General features: G+C 42.3%; 1 protein-coding gene across 2 annotated transcripts in view; it reads left to right on the top strand.

Moving 5' to 3' along the window:
• Positions 1-27,927, top strand: part of sgsm2 (small G protein signaling modulator 2) — a 102,929-nt gene that overhangs the window by 68,208 nt on the left and 6,794 nt on the right. Inside the window, exons 4-19 of one of the 2 annotated variants that reach the window (XM_038693912.1) lie at positions 2,914-3,081; positions 4,681-4,748; positions 10,742-10,890; positions 11,025-11,159; positions 13,657-13,781; positions 13,927-13,994; positions 14,533-14,696; positions 15,050-15,182; positions 15,429-15,563; positions 19,273-19,447; positions 19,773-19,837; positions 21,194-21,339; positions 25,128-25,256; positions 25,353-25,535; positions 26,519-26,905; positions 27,056-27,180. In XM_038693912.1, coding sequence (XP_038549840.1) covers positions 2,914-3,081; positions 4,681-4,748; positions 10,742-10,890; positions 11,025-11,159; positions 13,657-13,781; positions 13,927-13,994; positions 14,533-14,696; positions 15,050-15,182; positions 15,429-15,563; positions 19,273-19,447; positions 19,773-19,837; positions 21,194-21,339; positions 25,128-25,256; positions 25,353-25,535; positions 26,519-26,905; positions 27,056-27,180 — 2,355 coding nt within the window. The remainder of the gene's footprint in view (positions 1-2,913; positions 3,082-4,680; positions 4,749-10,741; positions 10,891-11,024; positions 11,160-13,656; positions 13,782-13,926; positions 13,995-14,532; positions 14,697-15,049; positions 15,183-15,428; positions 15,564-19,272; positions 19,448-19,772; positions 19,838-21,193; positions 21,340-25,127; positions 25,257-25,352; positions 25,536-26,518; positions 26,906-27,055; positions 27,181-27,927) is intronic. The other variant, XM_038693913.1, reaches the window with a different exon arrangement.

Here is a 27,927-nt window from a genome sequence, read left to right as displayed (position 1 = left end):
CAGCAAATTTACACTGTTATACAAGCTGTACACTCAATACTTTATATTGTAGCATAGTGTCATTTCTTCACTGTTGTCACATGAAAATATATAATCAAATATTTACAAAAATGTGAGGGGTGTAATCACAGATACTGTAAATGTGATGTATGATGGTAATTTTCCGCCCAGAGCTTTATAGAAATACAAACACCAGTGCTTATTACATCTCTTAGTCAGAGAAGACCAACCAACCTTATGTATACAGTGGTATGTAATGTAGCTATCATCAGTAATAAACCTCAGGGCTGAGTGGTAAAGAGAATCTAAGTGTGGAAGCATCTTCACATTACATCCCCATAGTCCAGAACTGATAGGAAAGTGGATTCAACACTAATCCTCCAACACATCAAAGGAAAGCTGCTTTTATTTCTGTTTGAAAGCCAATCTTTTGTTGTACTCTGCTGCCAGGGTACTTGTAATGTTACCCTTCCAATATTTGAACCATTGACAGAAGAAATATGCAGTGGTCTGCGTTTTTGGATCTCGAGACAACCATGGACTTTGTTTTATTTGCGTTAAGTATCAGGTTAAGATTAATAAGAGAATGTTGCAATGCATGAAAGGAACACATTATTATGATGTTTCAAAGATGGAACAAAGAAAAGAAGTGAAGTGGAGAATGTTTTGCCAGAATTATGGAGTTAATCTTATGGGAGCATGGCTCTTTTTTAGCAAATACTGTAGCAATCTGCATGCCTGCAAGATCATGAACGATCTTGTTTCCACAGTCGATACTTGACCTGGTGAAGGAGGTCACCAGACCAACAAACAGACCGATAGTATCACCCTTTGGCTCTGTCAGTGGTGTGGAAAAGACTGTGTATAGAAATGAAATGCAGCAACAACAAAAGCAACATATAGCTCATGTTGAACTTGAATAGAAGTTATGGATTAAATATACAGGAGGAGATGCTCATGTTTTATGTCAAAAGAACAGTGCAACACACTGCAGGGGTTTATTTAGAAAAAGAAGACCCTGTCTCTTTTGGATTCTGTCTTATCTCTGACATCATCCTGATACTCCCTCCATCCATCCCCTGTAGTGCTTGCTGTCACTGCACACACGCACACACTCCTTCAAAATGGTTGGGGACTGCAAAAATCGTGACTTAGCCGAAAACCCCTCTTTCACACACATACACACACACACACACGCGCGCTCACACACACGCTCACACGCTGGGGGACTGCTAACATCGTGACTATGGCAGCCGAGCCCTCCTCAGCACAGACACACAAACACACACTCATTAGCTAGTTGAAGTGGGTGTGTGTGAGTGGTTTTGTCTGATTTCTGTAGAGGAGATCAAACTCAGTCTGGGATAAAAGTGCTCCTCTGCTAAATTCATGCATCTGCCTCTATATTCATGAAATTCTTCAGCCAGCTGATTTCTAACCGAAAATGGCACCTTTTTATCTGACATGGAACGGATTTGTCATGTTATAGATAATGTTTGTAATGAGCTACAGTGTGTAACTACTCAATGTGCAGTTAAATGCTGCCTCCCAATGGTCAAAGACTCAATCTTTTAATTTATTAACCTTCACATTGCTTACTTATTATTATTATTACTTACTTACTTATTATTACAAATATTACACTCTTAATTCTTATCTTGTTTGCTTATGTTAGACCACAATAAACATCTTACATTAGACATCACCAGTTACAGACACTAATAATAAGTGTAGTAAGGGTGTAAATGTGGACTTTAACACTTTAATGCAGTATAATATAAAATGCAACTTTATGCAACAAAGCTGTACAATATAATCAGATTATCTGCTTTGTGGGAGGAACCTGTGCTGGTAGGTATTACAGGGTCCAGTGGTTTAGCACTTTCCTGATGTTAGGCTGATAGATAGAAAAGAAAAGCACACATAAGCACAAAATTAATGTAGCACATATAGGTGTATACATTCTGACTTTAAGTCTATAATTTAAGTTGTAAAAATAGTAGGGTCAACAGGGTTTGTTGTGCAGGCTTTCTATTACATCTATGCATATGTCTACAAGACCTTGCTGAGATAACCCTGATGACATCCCTATGATGATGATTAATGTAAGCCGAAGCACTGAGTTTGTGTTACCCTGTCACACAATTGTTGTGTATTAGTGTGTTGCGTCCAGGCATTGCTGGCAAGTAGCCTACGGGACGTAAATAACAAACCCCATCACTGCACAGCTAGATTGTAGTGCAACACAGTGAACACACAGACAGTAGGTCGGTCATTTTTATTTATTTTTTACTCGATCATTTTACTAAAAAGAAGCTGAAGCACCGTGTCAAGTGTACTTGCCCAGCGGACGTGACCAAACCCGAATCGAAACCTAACATTATTTCTAAATTTTTGTACCGATGGGTCCCGTCGGGCTCGGGTCGGGTCTCCTCTAATAGACACTCCAACCATGGTCTTCAAGGTATGAACCATGCTAAAATTGTTCATCTGAAAACAAAAAAACCCCAACACAAACATAGCTTTCTACTGATCTGGATAAATGAGCAATTTTGGGGACAGGCTCCATTGTGGTAAAATAATGTATTACAATTTATTTCTTTGTCACAGTTCTTTATGAAACAAAGCTAGTGGAGCCTGTTAAACTGTTTCTCTGTTGAAATACTAATATGTGCTGTGGTCTGGGGGTTTATGATGCTGACCATGTAATTGCATCAGGTACGCTGTGTGTATGTATGCTGTCTAAAAAAGGCAAAAAAACAACAGAAAAACATTACTGTATCTAATTTACTTTTATTGTTAAATATTCATCTCAGTATCAGTCCTGTGTCCGCCAGTCTTTAGATACAAACGTGAACTCTTCTCTGTAGTAGTGGTTGTTACTAGTATTGACCTGTGCTTTGTGCCCTGCAGGAGAACCCAGAGTGTGGGCCATGAACCTCTGAGGAGACAGGGCTCCTCCACCACCAGCCGTCCCCCTCAGCCCCTCTCTGCCCAGGCCATCAAACACATCTGGGTTCGAACGGCTCTCTTTGAGAAAGTTCTGGACAATATAGTGCAGTACATCGTGGACAACTCCAGGTGATTTGATTTATTTTTCACCCCCAAGGCACAGCAGTGACTCACAGCACTCCACTCCAGGTTTCATTGTAGCTGAATGATGAACAGTCCCTTGTATTACTTGTTCAGTGTTCCATTCTCCTCCTGTGTCCGCTCTCTGGTTGCTTTGTTCTTTCCTCTGTCTGGCAAACAACCACTGTGTGCTTCAAAAAGCTGTCCACACTCGGTGTGTCAGCTGAGTGAGATGATGCACTGCCACTTCACTGATCAAAGCCTCAAATGGCGAAAAAACCACCGTAAAACCTGAGTAGTGTAGTTTGATGTTGTAGTTTTGTTGGTCCTGTTTACAAATGGGCAAATAAAGAAAACTTGAAGTCATGTTCGGACATCTGCAGTGTAGTTCATCTAATGTGATCTAAGCATCCATGACACATGTCAAGCTTCATGTTAGTCTCTCAGGAAATCTATCTCACATGCTCATTTCTCAACAAACAGCAACCTGAATAGACCTAAGTCTGGCTCTCACTGAATTTCCTGGCTTCACTGAGCCTAACACAAACAGTGTCATGAAGCTGCTTATCAACTGGCTAAGTTAAGTCTGCTGTTTCCTAACCTGCTATAAGCGTGTTCACATAAAAGAGGCAGAGTTCCAAGTTACATGCAAAATTATCAGAGGAATAAATGAGAGAGAGATTAAATTGTGAGACCTGTAGGGAAACGAAGGATTACGAAAGAAGAATAGAATTATGAAACTTAAGAAACTGTAAGAATAATATCCAAAAATAAGGTTAAAGCTGGAAAAATGCTTCTGCAAAGATTAGGGATGTCACAGTCCAGGCTTTGACACGGAGCTATTGTAGGTAACAGCCGTGCAGATTTGCACGTCAAGCAAGCTGACTGGTTGATCGAACTCCTGTCAGGAGGCGGGTTCAAATCAGGGAAGAAAGAAATGTAACGTAAACTTTATACAAGCAGTACATACAAGTAAAAATGAAACAGCTATGCAAACATGCACTAATAACCCCTGTCCAAACGCATATAACATTTGTGGCTGAGTGTAATGAGTCTATCAAACAAGCCCTATTTAAAAGGGCTCAGAGAATTCACCAGCTGTAGTCAATCCTAATCACTCACGAGAAGTTATAGGCCATGCCACAAAGCAAATTTGATTGACACAACTTTCCACATTACCAAACTTGATCATTTAAGTTGATGGATGTATCTTTGACCCAGGAGATTTGGTCACATTTTCCCATAATAATATTATAAGAGAACCAAAATTGATGAATGTTGTTTTGTGACAAAGAGGTATGTGCTCCAATCATTCCATAGCAGAAAAACAGAACAGAGTTGTTGTAATTATTGGAAACTGTAACTGTCGTGATATACACTTGCTCTTTACAAGTTTATGTAAACTTTTGAGCACAGCTGTATCTATCTTTGCCTGAGGAAATTCTTTGGGGATTGTTGTAAGGCTTTCTGGGAAATTAAATATGTGCAGATGACATGATATTTTTCTGTAACCTACAACATATAGCTCAGGAGGACTCCTCATTAGAATTAGATGACGTTTAATAGTGTTTTCCTTTGATTCACTTATTTCTGTGTTTATCTCCGCAGTAAATACTATGAGAGGGAAGCTCTGATGCATGACTCAGTTTTCGGGCCCATCTTGGCAGCCTTACTGGGTGAGTATATTACACTATGCTGGAACTGCCAAAATATCCAAAATTACCAGAGGCCAATAATAGAAAGTACAAAAACACAGAACAAATGTTAATCAACTATTAGGTAAATAAATGAGACAGTTGTTGAAGGAATTGTTGTCATGTAATTTTTCCACAAACTGATCTAAGAGCTATTTATAGAAGCATGCAGTTTAGAGCCACCGCCACTGACAGTTTGACAGCAGGAGCTGAAGGCAGACAAGCCAGACACAAGGTTTAATAAGCAGAGGAACAGAAACACACAGGACAACGTGAACAGGCTGACAACTGGAAAAGAAAGACTACATCCACTGACAGAAGGGTGGGGACGCTGATTTCGTTCCGTAATGATCCCTCATACAGCCCCCTAATCAGTGATGGTGGGATTAGAAGCGCATATTTGGCATGTGTGGAAAAAGTGCCAGATCTGACGGGTCATCTGTCATTAAAACGGAATGAGTCAGGGGGGGCTCAGACACATCGCGCAGACAGAAACGGATAAAATGGCACAGAGAAGCCCAAGGTACCAATGCACAGATCTCCATGGATGAGAAAAAGGCTCTTCCTTTGCTTCATTTCTGTGAGGCTGGGGGGAAGAATTTTTCTTTGGGATGTAATTCAAGACTGAAAGGAGTATGTTAGCATCTTCAGAGAGATTTGGGCTATCTGCTTGAAAGCGCAACCCCCCAAAGCACACAGCTCTACCAATGTCTGAAGGTAGGTTAACTTGAGCAGCAGAGGACACGATGTGGGATCTGCGCCTCTTTCCACACACCAGCGCTGAAAAGCAGACCATCTACCAGCTTAACACTCCCTGGGCTTTCACGCCCTGGATAGTTCACCCCACTGCAGGGGGCAGTCCTAACCGAAGGGAATTCCCGATGACAGAACATGGGGAATTTTAGTAGTTAGTTGGCCAGGTCTGACTGCTGTGAGGGAGGAATAATCAGCATGCGTCTTTTGTGCCAAGGGTACAACCACGTGACTTGCAGACATTCTGCCCAGCAATCACAGATAGCGCTGTCAACACTCTGTGGGGAGCGAGAGAGAATTTAGGGTTTAGGGTCTATGTGCACACCCAGGTAAATTATTGACTGGGTGGGAAGTGCAGAACTCTTCAGCCAATTTATGGCCTTGACAGGTGTGTGCTAAATAGAGGGGGAGGAGTGGTGAACTGAAGCGTGTAGCCCTTTATGATTAGCCTTGACATCCCTGTGTTTATGGATAACAGGCTTTGCTACGTTAAGCAGTGCTCTGAAAGTAGCCTCGCTCATGTCTGTTGACATAGTTATTAACCAGTGCAGAATGAAAAGGCTACCGCTGGTCATGGTGCTGAAAACTGACAATCTTGACAGACTCAGTATGCAGCTCTGTGTGTTCAGAGTCTGAATCAGACCATAGTGAGAGATCCCCACTTTACATGCTGGGGTGAAGCAGCGGCAGCAGCGGCTGCAGGGCGCTTTCTCCTGGAGTGAGCGTCTCGCCATTTTTGCTGCTGAGGTGTGGCTTTGCTCCAGAAGGTGTGTTACCTCACCCTTTCCGCTTCCTCTGCTGCTTTGTGCAGATGAGCTGTGGTGGTCAGGAGGATTGGTCCTAACAACCAATGAGGAGATATGGGACCATCCAGCAACTCCCTTCTGATTTGAGAGCTGAGACATGTGGAGCCTGATATTACGTTGCATCATTGTCTGCCACGTCATTATTCTGGATGAAGCCATTGTGAAGCTGTGGTGGGGGTGACCAGCTCTGTGGAGAAAATGTTTTGTGCTGCAGCTACCTGAGTGACACAATGGTGCGATTGGTCAGTGAGGTGATCGGGGTAGGGGGTGAGGGTATCAAGGATGGAGCCTGTCTGGCAGCCAGTAAACAGGCGGGCACTACAAGAATTGTTGTTTATTTGTTGACTGCTTGTACACTGAAGAAAAAATGGGAGCAGGCTGTGAGCACGGGGATAAACCCAATCATGACAGCTCTTAGAGAGTAAAGCCTATCCGAAATACCAATACTATAAAATACATACTGTGCATAAATGCTAATGCTTAAATACAAATACAGAAATACTAATGCTGAAAGCTGAAAGCCTTTTTTGATGGACAAAAGGTGTGGGTAGCACAAACTGGTGCAACAAATGTCAATCAGTCTGTGACTTTGCAACCCTACACCTATTTCTCCAACCGGGTCGGAGCATCTCCAAAACTGCAGCTCTTGTGGGGAGATTCCCATCTGTAGTGGTCCAAAGGAAGGGCAGGGCTGGCCTGTACCGTCCAATCCTACAGACAAGCCACTGTAGGTCACATAAGATTATTGCTGGTTCTGATAGAAAGGTGTCAGAACACACAGAGCGTTGCAGTTTCGTATGGGGCTGCATAGCCGCAGACCAGTCAGGGTGCCCATGCTGACCCGTTCTCCGCACGTGAGCATTAGAACTGGACACTGAGCAGATGGAAGAAGGTGGCCTGGTCTAAGGGATTATGTTTTCTTTACATCATATGGATGGGTGATTACATGACTTACCTGGAGAACACATGGCACCAAGATGCACTATGGGAAAAAAGGTAAGCCGGCGGAGAGAATGGTGAATAAATAAATAATAAGTGGAAACCAGTAAACAGGTGCTGATTAGAAAACAGAGTTACTGGGTTATTGCACAGGATGTTGTGGTTTCAGACAGAACGGACCCAAGCGCAACACTTGTCAGTTTGCAAAAGAGGTTTATTGAGGGGGGAAAAAAGGGAGAGGAGAGACAGGAGGTGAAAAGGGGAAAGTTGGATGCCGGCAGACGTGGGTGCGGGGGGCCGAGGAGCTGGCGGGGCTGGAGAGGTTCAAGTGAGGCGACCGAGAGGGGGCAGGAGGCCGAAGCGAAATTGTTCCTGACACTGTGAGTCAGAAATCAGCTGTTCATCAGAGTGATGGCTTGTGGGAAGAAACTGCTCCTGAGTCTGTTGGTTTTGGCGTACAGTGCTCTGTAGCGCCTACCAGAGGGGAGGAGCTGGAACAGGTTGTGACCGGGATGAGATGGATCTGCAGTGATGTTTCCTGCCCGTTTCCTGACTCTGGAAATGTAGAAGTCCTGAATGGAGGGCAGGTTGGCACGGATTATTTTTTCTGCAGTCCTGACTGTCCGTTGTAGTCTGCTCCTGTCCTTTTTGGTGGCAGATCCAAACCAGACAGTGATGGACGTGCAGAGGACAGACTGGATGATGGCTGTGTAGAACTGGATCAGCAGCTCCTTAGGCAGGTTGAGCTTCCTGAGCTGACACAGGAAATACATCCTCTGCAGTGCCTTCTTGATGATGGTGTCCGTGTTGGGCTCCCACTTCAGGTTCTGGGACATAGTGGATCCCAGAAACCTGAAGGATTCCACAGCAGACACAGGGCTGTTTAGAATGGTAATGGGGGACAGAGTGGGGGGGCTCCTCCTGAAGTCCATCATCTCCACAGTTTTGAGCGTGTTAAGCTCCAGGTTTTTCTGGCCGCACCAGAGAGCCAGCTAATCAACCTCCCGTCTGTAGGCCGACTCGTCACCGTCCCGGATGAGGCCGATGACCGTTGTGTCATCAGCGAACTTCAGGAGTTTGACAGATGGGTCTTCTGAGGTGCAGTCGTTGGTGTAGAGGGAGAAGAGCAGTGGGGAGAGCACACACCCCTGGTGGGCGCCAGTGCTGGATGTGATGTTCCCCAGCCTCACCTGCTGACTCCTGTCAGTCAGGAAGTCTGTGATCCACAGACAGGTGGCACAGTGAGCTGGGTGAGTTTGGTGCTGAGGATGTCTGGGATGATGGTGTTGAACGCCGAGCTGAAGTCCACGAACAGGATCCTAGCTTTTGACCCTGGAGAGTCAAGGTGTTGCAGGATGTGATGCAGACCCAAGTTGACTGCATCATCCACTTACCTGTTAGCCCTGTAGGCAAACTGCAGGGGGTGCAGAAAGGGGCTTGTAATGTCCTTCAGGTAGGTCAACACCAGTCTTTCAAAGGACTTCAAGACTACAGATGTCAGGGCGACAGGCCTGTAGTCATTCAGTCCAGAGATGGAGGGTTTTTTTGGGACCGGGATGACTGTGGAGCGTTTGAAGCAGGAGGGAACTTCACACAGCTCCAGTGATTTGTTGAAGATCTGAGTGAAGATGGGGGCCAGCTGGTCCGCACAGATTTTCAGGCACGTTGGTGAGACACCGTCAGGTCCAGGAGCCTTCCTGATCTTCTGCCTTTGGAAGAGGTGGCTCACGCCCTGTTCACAGATCTTGAGTGCGGGTGAGAGGTCAGAGGGGGAAGGTGACTGTTTGAAGATGGCGTTGGAGTGGAGGAGAGGTGTGACTCTGGGCTTTTCAAACCTACAGTAGAAACCACTCAGCTCGTCTGTTAGTCGCTGAGTACCAGCAGTGTTGGGGGATGGTCTCTTGTAGTTTGTGAGTGTCCGTAGGCCTCTCCACACTGACGCAGGGTCGTTGGCTGCAAAGCTGTTTTTGCTTTTCAGCGTAGCATCTCTTTGCAGCTTTGACCTCTTTAGAGTGTTCATGGCCTGGTTGTACAAGACTCTGTCCCCACTTCTGAAGGCCTCTCTTAGTGAGGGCTGCATGATTTCTTCAACACTGTGACATCTGTGCACCAGCCTTCGTTCATATAGAAACAGAGTCCGCCTCCCCTTGTTTTCCCGTGAGCTCCCTTTCGCAATCCGCGCGGATGAGATTAAATCCCGGTAGGTGAAGTGCGCTGTCCAGGATGCGCTCGGTGAGCCAGGATTTGGTGAAACAGAAGGCAGCAGATTTGCAGAAGTCCGAGTTGGACTGTTGAGGAGCAGGAGTTCGTCCATTTTGTTGGCCAGAGAGCGGACATTCGCCAGGTGGATTGAAGTGAGCGCAGTGCGAAATCTCCGCTGTCTCAGCTCAACCAGTGCCGATTCCGAAGGATCCCAAACAGAACTGCTGCTCCTCCAACTAATAACTCCGGGAAAGTTCCAGGGTCAATAAAGAGCGGTGGAATAGTATGAGCAAAAGTTACCAGAGAGGGACGGCAGGAAACAGCGTTAATTAACAAAAACACAAAAAGCACTACAGAGCGTAATCCTGTCATCTTGTCATATTGTATATGACAAGATTATATATCTGACATTTGTTTGAATATTTCTATGATTACTTAAAGAACACCAGCTGCACTTAAACTGGAATTACATATATAGTTTTTTTCACAGTCACATTTATTTTCCCCTTGACTTGCAGTTTCCTGCTACCAGATATACTCACTCGAGTGCACTAAATATGAATTAATCCATGATAAATGAAAATAGTCCCAAAACAACTGCGCTATATGCTCTTGTTTGAGTAACATTTATTAAAAACTGTTTCAGGTGTCAATGACTGAGCCTTTAACAAAAAGAAAGTAACAATACATTTGTGATCTGTTTGTAAAGATTAAAGTCCTCAGTAGGAACCAGTGGGGGAGTGTCACAGGCAATGTTGGCACTTCAGATAGTATTGAGAGAAGAACCACATGGTTGGTTTTGGTCTTTTCATTAGATTTGTTGACAACAAGAACAATAAAAATGACACTGGGCTTAAACTTTAACAGCAATAACAATATTAATACGACAAAGGCTGCAGACTGCATGGAAATGTAACATATTCTAGACATACTACTGGAAATTGGATACTACTGGAAACACTACTAGATCCAGGCAGGAAACTTTACTTTCAAACAGCATGATTCTCCACTCAAATGTGTTTGATTAATGTTCTGTAAATAAATGATCAGGGCATTTATAAAATGATTTAGTGCCATAAGAAGCTGTTTTGTACTAAGGCAGAATGTTCATTACATTATAAAAGACTGTGATCTTCTGTACCTGTTGATATGAGTTCAGTATAAAGTCACTATAGGTAAGTAGTGAACTTACAAAAGGTTTAAACTGGTGAATTACACTGATTGTCTGGTAATGGATCTGTTAATGGGTCTGCATGTATGTGTGCTGTGTCTCAGTGGGGCCATGTGCTCTGGAGTACACCAAACTGAAGACATCGGATCATTTCTGGACAGACCCCTCAGCCAACGAATTGGTTCAGCGCCATCGTATCCACGGGGCCCATCGGGGCCAAGACACCTCGGCCGGCCGCCGGCCTGCCCTTGGGGTGAGTGTTTAAAATCAGCTGCTTCATTGTCAGGAGGTGTTGGTGTATGGTGAGGAGGGATCACTGAGGATGTGTGGGATTGGAGTTGATATTAATTGTGTAAGTTGGCTGTTAAAAATATTTTCTTTTTCTAGATCCGCAAGAGGCAGTCCAGTGGCAGCATGTCAGAGGACAGGTTTGCGGCATCAGCGAGGGAATATGTGGAGTCTCTTCACCAAAACTCCAGAACACACCTTCTCTATGGCAAAAACAACGTCCTCGTGCAACCGGTATGACTGAACATTCTCACTTTGTGACCAGCTTTTATGCACAGTACCTTTACTGTTTCTGTCTGACCATCTACTAGAGTTAAACAATGGGCTCCAAGTTCAGTTTTCAACCTATATCTGTGCTATATCTGGCATTAATGTTAAAGGGTTCAGAAACTGGGTTTTCCAGATCAAATTCTTTTTTGCTTCCAATCCCAATGTGACCAATCAATATCAAAACCAACACAGGGTCCGATCCAGTATCTCTTTTACAAAAGTGTGGTTCCAGTTATTCAACAGTATATAGGTTTCTGACCGTTGGTGTCTTTGAAGATAACAAAGAATTGGATTTTATATAGCCTACACTGGTCCATCAAATGCTTCCTGGATCGGTAATGATACTGTACCTACCTACAAAAAAGCACATGTTCTGACTTCCCTTTAATGGTATCTAGCTATGCAGATAGTTTGAGGCATTGAGATTCCTCCATTTTATGAATGGATTGTTGTTTGTGGTGCTAACAGCATTAATAAATGATGTTAAAAAAAACTCAAACTTAAGAAACATTGGGACTCTTTCATAAGACGTTCAAACTCACCCATTTTTTCTTAACTTACAAACAAATTCAGAACTTTTGTCAGGTTCATTAGTGCTGTCTTTTTTTTTCAAAAATGTCCATAGGTAAGTACAAAATTGACTGAACAAATCGTTACTATTCGTTACTGTTTGGTGTGAGTCATAGTAGAAAATACTATAAGACACAACTGATATTGTGAAAATTTCTGATATAAAGTACCATTTTCAACACTTTTCAACGTGTTTCAGCCAGTTGGTCGTGGCAAAATGCAAAAATAGTACTGTGATTGATGGTGTGCATATTTTAAAATAGGTAAACTCTTTTGGCCCACTTAAATAATGTGCTTTTCAACATACATATTGTTTGAGTAGCTAAAATCTGACCAGTCTCCTGATATCTGTCTCCATATCTCTTTGAATTGAGTAAATGTGTAAGAATAATTCAATCTGCTCATGTTTCACAAATTACATATTAGATAATTCTCTAATCTCTTATTTGTTTTTCAAAAAGATATTTAATAATGTCCTGGTCACAGTTGCTGTCAACAGTTTTCCTTGGAGCAGTCCTTATGAAAGCAATTGACAGTGTGTTCTGTGGATTATCCACAGTATCATGGACACTGTCTCTTGAAATATTGAAATTTAATTTCTCAATGTAGGGAGGACCACAATCACATTCACCTGCATTGGATTTGCATTGAGGTAGATACTTTATAGGAATATCTCAAAATCTGGACAATTAAATATGTTTATGAGGATACCCAAGAGAAAACATTGCACAAGAGAAGTTGAAAAAGCTAAATGTACTAAATGTACACTATGATTAAAAGAGAGATATAATATCACTGTTAACGGCTATACTAGCTTCTGGGTCCTGACTTTTTTGGCGTAACTTTTTTGGTGGAATAATACGGAAGTAACAGGTCTTGATGTGGTGCTGTGGAGACCCTGAAGCTACTGTTGCTCTGGGATGAAGGCAGAAATCCAACTTGGAAGCCTACATATATGCACTGCACTCAGACAGCACTTTGCACCCACTCAGCTGGTGTACAAATAAATTGCAAATGATTGCTGTTTTCATCTGTTATTGTGCTGCACACAGACACACAGTATTTTGTATGTGTGATCTTGGAAATGAAAGCTGTAATGTGCTCTGCACTGCCAAGTAGCTTCAGCATGTTTGGCCCTGGGAATATATAATGAGCACATATTTGCTGCCCACAATGCTCAGCCTTCGCCAGAAGCTAACACACATGGCTGAGTGCACACACAGATATATTCAGCACTTACTGCATGCTGTGCATGCTAAATGGTATTGTATGTGATCCTATTCTCTGCTTCTCTCATAATGTAGTTTCTGTCTATATACAATGTAACATGTACTGTAGGTATGCTGAGTTATAGTGGTAAACTCTCATATATGTATAACTAATTATAGATTTCTATAACTTAAACTTTGAGTGTTGTTTATTTAGTAACAAATAGTTCATGTTTAACATAAATAGTTAAACGTTTCAGGAAATGTGCTTATATTTCCGAGAGTTAGGTGAGAAGATTGAAATCTTGTTTCTGTGAATGACACTAGAGTCAGAGGGCGATTGGCCTAGCGTAGCATTAAGACTGTAAGCAGAGAGAAACAGTTTGACAGGTCAAGTTCATTACAGAGTGTAACTCTCCCTAAAACAATAACAACAAATTAGTCTGCTTTAGAGATATTGGTAGGCATATATTTTTAACTTTGGACACAGCCAAGCTAGCTCTTTGCCACTGCAAGTTTTCAGGTGGTTAAACAGCAAATCTCACAGCAGTTGTTTGGATAAAAATGGCGGGAGGATGCAGCCTCAATTTTCTGCTCTCTGTCTTTTTCTCCAAACTTGACACCTTCAAACCTCTAGTCTCACGTCATGTCCTTCTTTCTTCCTCTTCCTTCTCCCACGGTAGAAGAAGGACATGGAGGTTTTGCGGGGCTACCTGTCACTACACCAGGCTGGGGAGAACCTCACCCTGAAGTGGACACCTAACCAGCTCATCAACGGCACGCTGGGAGACTGTGACCTGGAGAAGAGGTAGCCAAAACACACCTGCTATGTATTATATATAATGATCTAACTCCCCATGTGAAATGCATATAATGACACTAACAATGATTTGAAATTCCAACCACTGCCTCTGAAGCTTAATTTTACAACTCGACATTTCCCTTTCTGTCAGTATCTACTGGGACTATGCCCTGACTGTCCCACTGCGTCAGATAGTCTGTATCCACTGTCACCAACGCCGTGAGTATACTGCTCCTTTCCCACAATACGTCCTAATTCAGTCATCCTTGTACACACAGTGATTTCACACTTCACCCATCATCTTATATTAAGAGCGTTCTGTCACAAAGGGACTGTGTTTCATAAGATGCTGTCATATCAATACATTGATTGCATGTCTTGATAAAGAGTACATTTGTTTTTAATGGGCAGTGCAGGCCTACCTTGGTGACAACTTCTTCATCTTTTATACTGTCTCTCCTTCTGTATCTAATACATTTGTTTGTGTATGTGCATGTACTCTCACTCTCTTTGAACATGATTTATACAACAATCCATTCTAATATTAGAAGGAGTTTAATAATATTGTAGAGTACAGTCTAGACCTGCTCTATATCAAAATGTTGTGATTTGGAGGCATATAAATACAATTGAACTGAATGGATCTTTAACTTGAAGAAAATGTCTTAAACTAATCTAAAGGTTTATAACATGGTCCATTCTGTCCTTTTTTTCTAATCTCATCCTTGCTTAATGTTGTTTTTCACGTATATTCCAGCTGACTGTGGTGGTACACTGGTTCTGGTCAGTCAGGATGGGATCCAACGGCCTCCCCTCCACTTCCCCCCTGGTGGTCACCTCCTTGCTTTCCTCTCCTGTCTGGAAACAGGCCTTTTGCCACGGGGTCAACTGGAGCCCCCCCTCTGGTCCCAGAAAGGCAAGGTGTGTCACCTTGTTAGAGCCGTATTCACGCCTAAACTCAAGGTTACATGTATCTAAATGCCTGGCCAGTGTTGATACTGCAGGAGAGATGTTAAAACATGAGGGCACATCCACTAGCAACCTTTCCCCCCAAATGAAATCACTTGTGTCTTTTATTTAAATCACATTTAGGAGCCTCACACCAAGTGGCACAGATACACAGTATGACCTGGATACAAGTAAAGACAACATGTAAACAGCGTTATGATCACATTAAATTCCATCATATACAAAGGGGAGGGAATAACCGAGAGGGCTGTGTTTGCTTAGCCAATGAAGATGCCATTTTGCCATCATTTGTGCTTGTTTTGCAGGGAAAGGTGTTCCCTAAACTGAGGAAGAGGAGCAGTGCTGCTAGGCTCATAGACCAGGACAGGAACGGTGAGGAGGAGACAGCTGCTGACTACGTGTTTCGCATCGTCTACCCTGGATACCGCTACGACGCAAGTAAGTACCACTTTTTCATTGCCATGCCCACAGCAAAAATGTAATATTCTTTTACGGTTAACACCCATTTCTGTGATTGTATTTGCCTTTTTAAAAATAAGTACAGTATATCTGCTTGAATTTTGTCTTCCCATGATGTGATTACAAAGTACGCGTGTAGTGTGGTGACTTTCCCACGATGCTCTTCCCAAGGTCTGAAGGGTGGCACTGTTCTAACTGTGTTCTCTGTTGTCCTGGTGCAAGCAGTCACTATAAACTACCACCACACCACGGGCAGCCGTGCTCCGTCGCTGGACGATGACGAGGAAGAGGAAGATAGGCTCCATGCTATGATCTCAATGATCTGCTCGCGGAACCTCACAGACCCTAATGTCATGAAAGGTTTTTATCACCTAAACACACCCACCCAACCCCACCGCCCCCCACTCCTGAGACCTCACCCCAGCTTCAGACATCCCCCTACACCCCATCATGCCCACCCAGGCCCTCCTCCCTTCCACCTCTCAACCCCACCTCCCCCAGCTTCGTCTGCCTGTGTGTGTGCTGCCTGAGGCCAAGCCCAACAGTGTGGAGTAGGCTGGGGTTGGCTGTGTTAACAAAGGGGAAGTTCATGTAGATCAACACAAAACTGAAAAGCAAAGTTGCTTTAAACAATATTCGGCCTATAGATACAAAATAGTACGCCAATCGCTAAGGCGATGTACAGTCTCTGGTGCCTCTAACTTTGTTCCACCTGCTTTGATTTAGTTTAAAAAATGTAGTAGAAATTCTCTGGTATTGTCTCTATCATGATTTTAATAATTGTTCCACTAATCAATATTTAGCGTTAACTTTGAACTAATTGTTTAGTTTTTTAAGGTACACAGGTGCTGTCATCAGCTTTGTTTCCAGCCACTGCAGCAGCAGTTTTCTTCAAAAGTTCTGTTAAGTTAAACCCACTGTATGCTAGTTACTCAGCAGCAAACACACAAAGTTAGCAGTTAGCTGGTGAAGAAAGTTGAGCATGTAACAGCTCAAGATCCAGATATTTTTCACAGGAGTTGGTGGAGACCAAAACAGAGTTTAAAGGAAAGTGGACAGCTTATATTTATCAGGTAGACAGAAACACGACACCAAATGAATGCCAGGGCTGCCAACTTCTCAATTTAGTTTGGAGTGAGCTTCTTTATTGGAGGTCGGTTCATTTTATGAGTAGGTAGGCCTTCTGTGTCATATCCCACCTCGGGGGTCAGGGTCATCCTTCTTTATCCTCAGGAATTTAGTTTTAAAAGTTCAATAGCCACATTCACAGTTTAAAAGTATGTGTACATGAGAAGCCAAGTCAATAATCATAGTCAGATCAGTGTGATCAATTTATGACGGAAATGTTTTTATTTTGGCTATGTAAACAGAAACACTAAATTCAGGCAGCAGGGGGCAATTTAAAATATGATTTGGTCTTCCCTCCTCTTTAACCTCTTGTGGCACCTTTTCACCTCAAAGATAATTTATTTTAATTCAGTTAGAAACTCCTGGACTGGAGGTTCAAAACTTTTTGAACATTAAAAATCTATCCCACAAATCTGTGTAATCTGACATGTCCAGAAAGATTTTTTATGAGAAAATCGTTATCATATAATCACAATTCATAATATTTTCTAAGTCTGCTCTGCTGCTTATTACTTGGTCTGCTGTTAGGTTACCTTCAGACAGAACCCGTATGGATGAGACCCGTGCAAAACGAAACTAACTTAAAACACTTGTGATCAGCGGAAACCTCACCAAAAATCCACACGTTAACTTCAAAAAACTGTATTGTACCCTTGTATGAAAATAATTTGTTAATGCCATTGATGTTTTAAAATGCTACATGTAGCATCTTCTAAATACAACATGCAGAATTCCTGCTTGCTTTGCTGCTATGCTTTGTCAAAGGTTCATACTGTTCTGTGTATGAAGGTTTCATCAAACCCTAATGTCAAATTGTAAGTATAGCTGTGAGCTGTCAGCACAGTCTCAAGTTCTGCACATGTGAAATAAACTATAATGTAGATCTCCTTCGATGCTAGTGAATTGTAGGTGCAGCTGCAGCTCCCGAGTGTCAGATGGAGGGGGACAGGAAGAGGAGGAGCACAAGCACAAAGAGAGGAAGTCTCAGGGCATGAGCGAGTCTTCAGCGCACACCATCTTGATGGATGAACAGTTACAAACAGTCAGTAAAACTGTCAGTAAGCAGCCAGATTAACACTTTTTTAATTTAGGATTATCTTTAGAGGCAAATGCAACACAAACCCAGCCACTGGTAGCCTAATCCAACCATTCAGTAGCATTTACTCAACAATGAAATACAGTTTCAGCTGGAAGTTAAGAGTCCCTAGACATTGTAATCTGGCCCTATAACATCCTGTCATTGGAAAATGGTGGCTTTGTCCCAGATATTGTCACACACCCAGTTAATGCCACAGCAGCCCCTGGAACACTCCCCCCACACCCTTCCTGCTATATTTCACTCTCTCTCTCTGTCTCTTCTCTTTCTTCCCACCGCTTAGCGACACAGTTTAATCCACATGCTTGGCAGGGATCCTTACACAAGCCCGTGAAAGACACACTGTCAAATTGACAGCCATGTAGAGAGTGCTGTTAAACACAGTGACTGCACACCTCTGTCACCTGGTTTCATCACTGGTACACAGATCCAGACTTCCCCAGGTCTCCTTGTCTAGGTCAGGGCCTTTCTGGCTGCTTTGCATACTGGGATTTACAGTTATCAGTGGGTATAGCTCTTGAAGCATGTCTCAGCACTGTTGGGTTTACACTGTTGTGGCCAAGAAACGCTTTGATAATTTGCTTAGTTTTTTGCACTCCTTTAATTTGACTTAATCCTTTTCCTTCTTTTTGTCCTTTCATTTCTCACTTGCAACATGCTTGACAATTTTTGCATGGGAAATATGCACCTGTTTCATTGTTTTTTAAAGAACGACTAAGTGTTTCTACGTATTTGTGATGGAAAATCCTTTCTCACAGTCTCCTCCTCTGTTTGTTTTGATTTCTCTTCCTCTTCTCTGACTACCTCAGTTGTTCCTACTCTGTTTGTGCAGTTGTTTGCTGCAATGCTGTTCACTGTAATTCTTCACCAACCCCACCAGCCCCTTCCCCTCCCCTCGCCCCCTCCTCTACCCCTCTCATTACGGTCCTGTGGGGTTCCGCAGTAGTAGAGACGTGGAGTCCTTGTGTGAGCAGGGTTGCATTACTGATCCCAAAAGCAGTTGTTGATCACATCTAGTTCTAAAGTAAAGAGGAAGGAGGCCAAATGTCGGTCTCGCTCCAACATTTTTTCTGTTCGGGTTTTTTTTTGTTCTTAATATTATTTGTTTTTGGGGTTATTGAACAACGAAAGCGCAGCTTCATATTTATGACAGGTCATCAGCTCCAACCTGAAGAATTAAGGTGAAGAGCATTTATTTAATGTTGAAGTTTTTATGATTTTTTTCCCTCCTCTTTGTGTGCCCTTTTCCTAGTGTCCATTTGTTTCTGTTTATGAGATAATTTCTTTTGGTGTCTCTTGTCTTGTTCTGGCTTTATGCATCCTGCATGGCCTGAGCGTCAGCCTCGTCCCTGCCTTCTCCTCTTCTATCAACTCCTTCACTTTCTCTCTGCCCTTTCCTGTTTGTCTGGAGCGTCCCTGAGCTCTGCTGTCTCACCTCTGAATGAACTGATCCAGCATGGCTTCCCTGCATCCTCTCTCTGCATCCTGTCTCTCCCACAGCACCGTTCCTGCTTCTTGAACCGTCCCCCTCCACTTTTGGTTTCCTCTCTACGCTTTATTTTTCCAGCTCTCACATGTAACATGAGTGTCAAACTTTCATCCATCTACTCATCTCTTGATGTCATGAATAACAAAGAACAATACATGGAAAGATGTATTTATGGTTGAGCTGAGGGACCTATGTCATAATATGTAAGGCATAGAACATAGCCAGTGTGAAGCGGATTTGAAGGCACTGAGACTTCTAAATAACAAACAACGTAGCACATTAAAATGCAGCATCCATTTTGTCTCCGAGCACTGAGACCCCTCTCTGTCTTCTCACTTTTATTCTCTCTGGTTTAGACCACGGGGAGATGATGGAGATGCAGGGTTTCGGAGGCAGCCCGTCGTCGTGGCAACAGGCCGAAGTAACCACTCACGAGTCGCTGTGCCAGTCCTGCACCACGGCGGGTAGCAACGTGTCGTTCGACTACCCGGTCGGCTGTACCTGCATACACGACCCATCAGACATTCATACGTATGTCCTTAGAATGAGATTTTACGATGCACTGGATCAATTCTGAAAGAATTATAGCAAGACACTCCTGTTAATCAATCAAATACAACCCAAATGAGTGTTTAATAATAATAATTATTGACTTTCTCTTTATAGTTTGTAAGTAAGACTTTTTATCTAGTCCATCTGTCCATTAGATAAAACACATTAAGCCATTACTGTCTTTGCTTCAGCTTCAGCCATGCTGGTGGATTCCTCATTAAAAGGCATATAATAAAAATTAAAAATTAAAAAAATATCAGACTAAGGCTTGGCAAAAGTGGTTGATTTCTTTTCTTTCCACCAGTGTTCCTCTTAAGATGCTCTGCCAGAACATGAAGAGGCAGATAGTCTCCAGAGCCTTTTATGGATGTAAGTACGGATGTTCTGCACAGCATTGATTCATTCATTTCTAGCTGTTTGAATGTTGTTGATTGTGACATTAATTGTGGCAGACATCTAAACTCCTTTCTTATACACAAGTGAATCAGAAGTTAATATTTTTAGTGAAGTGTATGCCGACAATTTTATGTTATTTAAACATATATAATACAATGCAAGTAGCCTAACAATATGCTAAAAACTAATAATTCATCTATTTAGAAAAGAGTAATCTTATAGTCAAAATCTTGTCCCCAGGCAAGTTTCTATGCTGAGTCTTATTTGAGAATAAGAGTGTAACAAGTAAAATAAGAGGCAGTAGTAACATTGTACTGCTTCCAGTTGAGAGCAAAATTGATTTTAAAATCAATTAAAGTTATTAAAAATTACTAAAAATAATGCATGACTCAATGCAGCAGCTGCTGCTGGATAAAGAAACAAGTGTTCAAACTGTATTGAAATATCCCTGTAAATATGTCAAACATGTAATAAACTGCTGGGTAATATAACATTTATAGTGCTATTCAAATATTGTTTTTAATTACAGCATCAGTGTGAAGACAATATTTTACCATTAGCTAGTTGCTCTGTATAATGATACAGTTATTTTATAAAAGCAGGTTTACACAATATTCCAAATACAATAGAATTGTTTAAGGACATAATTACAATTAAACATGCATGGCAAGATTGTAACATTTCAGGGTAGTATGCAACATATGTAAGATTTTTTTTGTGCCTGTAAATAGTGAAAGATGATCATTTAAGTTTACATAAATCTTGTGAGTTTGAGGACATATTGGTGCACGTTGTTCATTCTGTATGTCACCTGACCACAGACATTCAGGTGGTGTATGACAGGGGAAACCTTGTATTCTTACATTATCTTTAATAGTGGGTCTACTGCTTATACACAGTGGTGGGACAATTAATACAAGGTTTTTACATGGCTGTTAAATTTATTAACTGACAATAAATCAAGCCTGTTCAACCCTGGAATGTGTAGATAGGTGCTAAACCATCAAATCAAACATCATGAGCAAGACAGCACTCCATAGAAATGTTTTAGTATTCCTCCACGAATGTTTCTGGTGTCAGTGTGCTAACTGGCAACAGTGTTATAAGCAAGCAAAGGTGAGCTGTATAACATAATAAAGTGCAACAATGTAGGCAGTGGAAGGTGTCGTATCATATCATATTGAGTGTCTAAGCATAAAGGGTTATGTTCTACAGACTGTAAAGCCTTCTGAGACAAATCTGTGATTTCAGGAAATATAAATACTATTTGACGTTATCGGTGCTTGGTCTCAGCTGTGTGCGTCTGTCCTTGTCTCACATGTCCATCAGGGCTGGCCTACTGTCGACACCTGTCCACTGTGCGGACTCACCTGTCAGCTCTGGTCAACCACAACATCGTCCCTCCAGACAGACCCTGCGAGGCGGCCGGGGGCCTCAGCAAAGAGGTGTGGAGCAAATACCAGAAAGACTGCAAGGTGGGTACAGAGCAGAGAGGTTTATACAGCAGCAAACAGTGAGGTTGAAAGAAAAAAGAAACCTAGGAGCTTGATTGACCTCTTCCAGCAAGTAGCAGGAATTACAATCACATAAACAAGACTTTTAATCTTCTTCCTGCACCATCTGACACCCCTCTACCCGTCCACCCCTTCATCTGCAGGCCAGTGAAGTTAAAGCCAGAAATCACAGCAGATTGCCAAGTCATCATTGAGTCATTGGTATTGATCAAGCCTCATAGGTAAATCATGGTCCACATCAGGGGGGCTGTGCAAGGCTTATTTACAGTAAGTGTGATAAGCTGACGTAACCTGTGAGTTCTTTTTCCACAAGAACAAATTGTTATAATAGGTTGTTGTTAGAAATATTATTTAGTAATCTTGTTTACATCAAGTGTGGCAATGGCTGTGTAGGTGGTGCTGGTGTATCGTATATCTGTTCCTGGTTCAAAAACTACAAATCCCACATTCCACAAGTCGCAATGCTGCAATCACGGGAGAGTTTTCTGAGATGAGTGTTTTCACTCATCAGTGTAAGAAGTGATCAGTGATAAAGGGGTTGCAAGTGGGTTGAGTAAATGTTAAAACAGCATGTCATGATGCTGAAATTGCTTAGATCAAATCTGCTATAGGCAGGTAACTATTACTGCTGTTAGTTGCATGGCTGTGCCTGTAGGGAAAAAAAACCTTATTGAGAGCATATTAGCTAATCCAAATGAACAAGTGTAGTAATCTGATTATAATTGTGTGCACATTTTTATATTCACTTGATAGAGCGGCACAAAATACAGAAAGCAAGATTAAACAAAGGAAATATTAAATGGAATAAAAATAATGACATTGTTTCCTTATGAAGTAGCTGTATAGAATACCTAAATCTGGCATAGGGTCTCAAGGAGAGACTGTATAAAAGAAGTAGATGTAGCCACCGTGATGTCACCCTTTGGTTTGTACTCATGACTTTTGTTTTAAAAGTTCAACAGCCACATATATGTGTAGATAAAAAGCCAAGTCAATAATCACGGTCAGATCAGTATGATCAGGATACTTGCCAACCTCCAGACATGGTAGCCCAAACCTAAGAGTCTTCACCCCAGAATCTATGTGTCAAACCAGAGACTGTATTTCTTTACATTCTGGAGAATGTATGGAATATTATAGTTCATAATAAGCAAGAGTGTATGTTTACCTTGACGCAATTAATTATAGGCTACATTAGTTTTTCCAATGCGTGAGAAAAGTGATGTATGGCGTGTGAAAATTGGCAATTGCGTGATTCTCATTCTCAATGTGTGAGAGTTGGCAGCTCTGGGTTTGTGGACTACTGTTTTAAAGCCTAGAGTTTGGCACTTTGGCCGTCCCCATCTTGTTTTTTGGAACCAGAAGTGACCATATTCGAATGACAGGGTGGAGCTACAGGTGAAACTTGAAAAATTAGCATATAGTGCAAAAATTTATTTCAGTAATTCAACTTAAAAGGTGAAACTAATATATTATATAGACTCATTACATGCAAAGTGAGGTATTTCAAGCCTTTATTTGATATAATTTCGATGATTATGGCGTACAGCTTATGAAAACCCCAAATTCAAAATCTCAGAAAATTTGAATATTACATGAAGTCAATAAAAAAAAGGATTTTAAATACAGAAATGTCAGCCCTCTGAAAAGTATAATCATGCATATGTACTCAGTACTTGGTTTGGGCCCCTTTTGCATGAATTACTGCCTCAATGCGGCGTGGCATGGATGCTATCAGCCTGTGGCACTGCTGTAGTGTTATGGAAGACCAGGATGCTTCAATAGCGGCCTTCAGCTCTTCTGCATTGTTCGGTCTCATGTCTTTCATCTTTCTCTTGGCAATGCCCCATAGCTTCTCTGTGGGGTTCAGGTCAGGCAGTTTGCTGGCCAATCAAGCACAGTAATCCCATGGTCATTGAACCAGGTTTTGGTACTTTTGGCAGTGTGGGCAGGTGCCAAGTCCTGCTGGAAAATGAAGTCAGCATCTCCATAAAGCTCGTCTGCTGAAGGAAGCATAAAGTGCTCTAAAATGTCCTGGTAGATGGCCGCGCTGACTCTGGACTTAATAAAGCCCAATGGACCAACAGCAGCAGATGACATGGCTCCCCAAACCAACACAGACTGTGGAAACTTCACACTGGACTTCCAAACCAACACAGACTGTGGAAACTTCACACTGGACTTAAAGCATCTTGGATTGTGTGCCTCTCCATTCTTCCTCCAGACTCTGGGTGGTGGCTCTTGATGCAGTAACTCCAGCCTCAGTCCACTCCTTGTGAAGCTCCTCCACACATTTGAATGGCCTTTTCCTGACAATCCTCTCCAGGCTACGGTCATCCCTGCTGCTTGTGCACCTTTTTCTTCCACTTAACTTTCTATTAATGTGCCTTGATACAGCACTTTGAGAACATCCAACTTCTTTTGCAATTACCTTTTGAGGCTTTCACTCCTTGTGGAGGGTGTCAATGATGGTTTTCTGCACAACTGTCAGGTCAGCAGTCTTCCCCATGATTGTGAATTCCACTGAACCAGACTGAGAGACCAATTAAAGGCTCAGGAACCCTTTGCAGGTCTTTTGGATTAATTAGCTGATTAGAATGTGACACTTTGAGCCCACAATACTGAACCTTTTCACACTATTCTAATTTTCTGAGATTTTGAATTTGGGGTTTTCATAAACTGTACGCCATAATCATCGAAATGATATCAAATAAAGGCTTGAAATACCTCACTTTGCATGTAATGAGTCTATATAATATATTAGTTTGACCTTTTAAATTGAATTACTGAAATAAATGAACTTTTGCAGGATATGCAAACAGGTCGCCATGGTAGCGACTTGTCAATCACAAGGTAGCTGCATCCTAAAGTAATTGTTTTGGTTTTCATAATGTGTAATATAACATGCCTTTTGTGGCTTCCTACTCCAACACTACTGTTTCAGTTTCTTCAGTCATGAAATTCTTTAGCTTTTTGCCTTTATGCTCAAGTTATGTATGGTATGAGCCCAATGAGGGTGTTGTCATCCGCAGACGTCAGGAGCTTGACAGACTGGTGACTGAAGGTGCAGCTGTTCAGGGAGAAGAGCAGAGGGGAAAGAACGCAAGCCTTGAGCCAGGACACACATCTAGGCAAACAGGCAGTATGCACCTCTCTGATTAGAACAACATTTTTTAATTCATTTTTTTAAAGAAGTGTGCAAAGTAAGAACATTTCCACGCACATAATAGTGAATGAGGCCCAATGTCACTTATGTCAGACAGCTAGATTTTGGTCTAGTGGATACATTTGGGAAGAGGAAGGCAAGGAAGACACCGGAAAGTGGAGGGGCATGTACCCAGGGACCTCTTGGGACCGTGATCCAGCCCTGCTCTCTCCTTCACTCTAATGAAAATATAATGAGTTTCAGTGAAATGAAGTCTCATTACAGGGTGCAGTAAGAGACCATCGTAGCTATTAAAGCAGCCTCTGTAATCATTCATCATTCAACTCCAACAAAGTCATCATTACTAATTTACACTCTATTCATATCTGTTCGCTTTATCTTCTGCACTCGTCTGCCTTTCTCTGTATGGATCGCAATCACTCTTTCTCTTCCACTCCTTCCATTATTAATGCACTTCCTCTTCCTCTTGTTCCTCTCACCACTCACACCAGGCTTCTTCTTAATGTCATCTGAATTCTTATTTTACTTTATATTCCTATTTTTCTTTCTCTTTGTTTGTGTGTGTGTGTGTGTGTGTGTATAGAACTATAAGGAGCTGGAGCTGCTTAGGCTTGTTTATTATGGCGGAGTGCAACACGACATCAGGAAGGAGGTTTGGCCTTTCCTGCTGGGACACTACAAGTTCGGCATGGGCAAAAAGGACATGAGCCAGGTACAGCACACACACACACACACACACACACACACTGTCTGAATTTGCCTCTTAATTTGAAAAGCAATATGTGATTGCCTTTTTGTCCCCGTGAAGATTGATGCAAAGATCAGCGAGCGCTACCAGCAGGTGATGCGTGAGTGGAAGGCATGTGAAGTAATCGTCAAGCAGAGGGAGAAGGAGATGCAGTCGGCCATCTTTGCCAAGCTCTCCTCCGGCAGCAGCATTGACAGCCATGTCCTACGACTGGTTCACAGAGACTCCACACTCAGCAATGAGGTGAAACTCAACACAATGTGACATCAAGCCAACAAACATCTGTCTGCTTGTTAAACTTAGCGATATAGAAAGCATTTTTTGATAATAGAAAGCATGTGTTACAAACTGGGATGTAGAGTCCCAGGTTTCATGCATCTAACAGGAGATTTTATGGTGTTGCATCATAGGAAGAGTAGAGTACGCTCTAGACCTGCTCTGTATAAAAGGTGCAGTGAGATAACTTCTGTTAAGAATTGACACTATATAAATAAAACTAAATTGAATCCAGCTAAGGACAGTAAATGGACTGTACTTGTATAGCGCTTTTCTAGTCTTACAAAGCTTTACACTACATGGCACTTTCACTCCATTCACACACATTCATACACTGATGACTCTACCATGCAAGGTGCCAACTGCCCAGGTGCCCTGCGAGGAAAGTTGGGGATCAAACCGACGTTCTTTCAACTAGCCGACGACCAGCTCTACCTCCAAGCCATTGCCAACCCTCACATAGGATATCTTGTCAGGACAACTCGGCACCTGCTGCATTAATTTTGAAAATTTTAATTTAATTTTTCGAGCATTTTGTTTTGATAGTGAACACGGGGGGAGTTTCGATTCCATGGTCGGTGTCTAAACCCCTGGGCCACCAGGACTATTCTTATTGCTGGTCTAAATGCAAAAATCTGATATTCCTAAATGACACAATGTCCCTTAAGGAAGTGACAGTGATCTGCTCATTCATCTGTTCTTAAAAAGAAAGATTACAGTGATAGCAGTAAAAGAGAACACACTGTCTATAGTGTTTATGTACACGTTTATGTGTGCAGTTACAATAGATAAGTACACATTAACTAATGAAGGGAGGATTAGCTGTAACAGAGGTTAAGATGGAGGCAGAAAGCTAGTTGCAACGGACAGAAATGCAAACCATATGATTTATGATCTCACCCTGCATCACTGCCATCTGCTGTCACTTCTAAAGTTCCATCCTTCTTCAGGTGTTTATGTCGGTGGATGAGCCGGATGCGGGGAGCCAGGAGACCCCCAATGGAGAGGACAATACCCCCACCATGACCACCCTGGTTCCCCCTGCAGCCCTCCCCCCAGAGGAGCGCCCTCTGGTGGAGTTTGACTCCCCTGACTCGGGTCTCCCCTCGTCCAGAAACTACTCTGTGACCTCTGCTCATTCTCAGATCCTGTCCAGCATAGACGACGGTCAGAGTACGGAGGAGGAAGGGGGGGGTGGGGAGGAGGGCAGCACTCCGGGGGTGCTGGGTGGGCGTCAGGACTCTCTGACAGAGGACAGGCTGTGCAGTCAGCTGGACAAACTGGTGACCAATGGAGCTGCTGCAGAGGGGATATCACCTTCACTCTCCTCATATACGGTATGTAGAGGATGTGGATATGTCTGTTTATTTAATCTGACTGAGCAAGCCTGCAACAAGAGGGGAAAACATGACTTAAAGGCTAAAAGTCAATTAAAATGCCAAAGAAACTTTGATTTACACTCATTCAGCAATATTTTGTTTGTGCAGATCGAGCTGTTGGACACAGTTGCCCTCAACCTCCACAGGATAGACAAAGATGTGCAGCGTTGCGACCGCAACTATTATTACTTCACCACAGCCAACCTGGAGAAACTACGCAACATCATGTGCAGGTATGTGGAAAAAGTCTTGAGATCTCGCCATGCTGCTATATTCAATATTTTTAAACGAACAATGGATTACATGTAATGTGAAGGATGTCGCTTGTAGTAACAAAGCCAGAGAATGACCCCCCAGATATACTGTTCCCCTCAGCTTTTAAACATCTATCAGCCAATTGTTTAGGTTTTACAGCCCACAACTGTACTTCTTTTGATTCACTCTCACTGTCAATTTCTCTCATCGTCATTTTCAGAAGACAGCTGTTTTCAAAAAAATAAATAAATAAATCAAACTCACTGCACACTACCTACTCAGCACCAAACAGACAGAGAGAGTTAGCCACTATCTGGTGAACATAGTGGAGCATTTAGCAGCTAAAGAGCCAGATATTTCTCTCAGCAGTTGGTGTGGAGCAAGCTTGAGCTAATCAAGTGAATGTTGGTCTTACATTTACAAGGTGGTGAATAGCAAGACTCCAATGAATGCTTTCTCTTCATGGTGTGTAACTAAGTCACACCATATCAACTTAAAAGGTGACAACATGTTAGTGTTGTGTTTAATTCTGCTGCCCCCAAGTGGCCAAAAAAATGAGCTGGCATAGATTCAAGTAAACGCAATACCACAATGTAAAAATATTTTAATACAAGTAAAGGTCCTGCATTCAAAATCTTACATGAGTAAACGTACATACTGCATAATAGATATAATCAGCAAAGTACTCACTATGCAGAAAAATGGCACTTTGTTGATATTTTATA

This window comes from Micropterus salmoides, unplaced genomic scaffold (genome assembly GCF_014851395.1).
Source record: "Micropterus salmoides isolate LMB-PRFRI ecotype aquatic unplaced genomic scaffold, ASM1485139v1 Ms_hic_scaffold_3, whole genome shotgun sequence".
Taxonomy (NCBI): Eukaryota; Metazoa; Chordata; class Actinopteri; order Centrarchiformes; family Centrarchidae; genus Micropterus; species Micropterus salmoides.
This window is presented reverse-complemented; position numbering and strand designations above follow the sequence as displayed.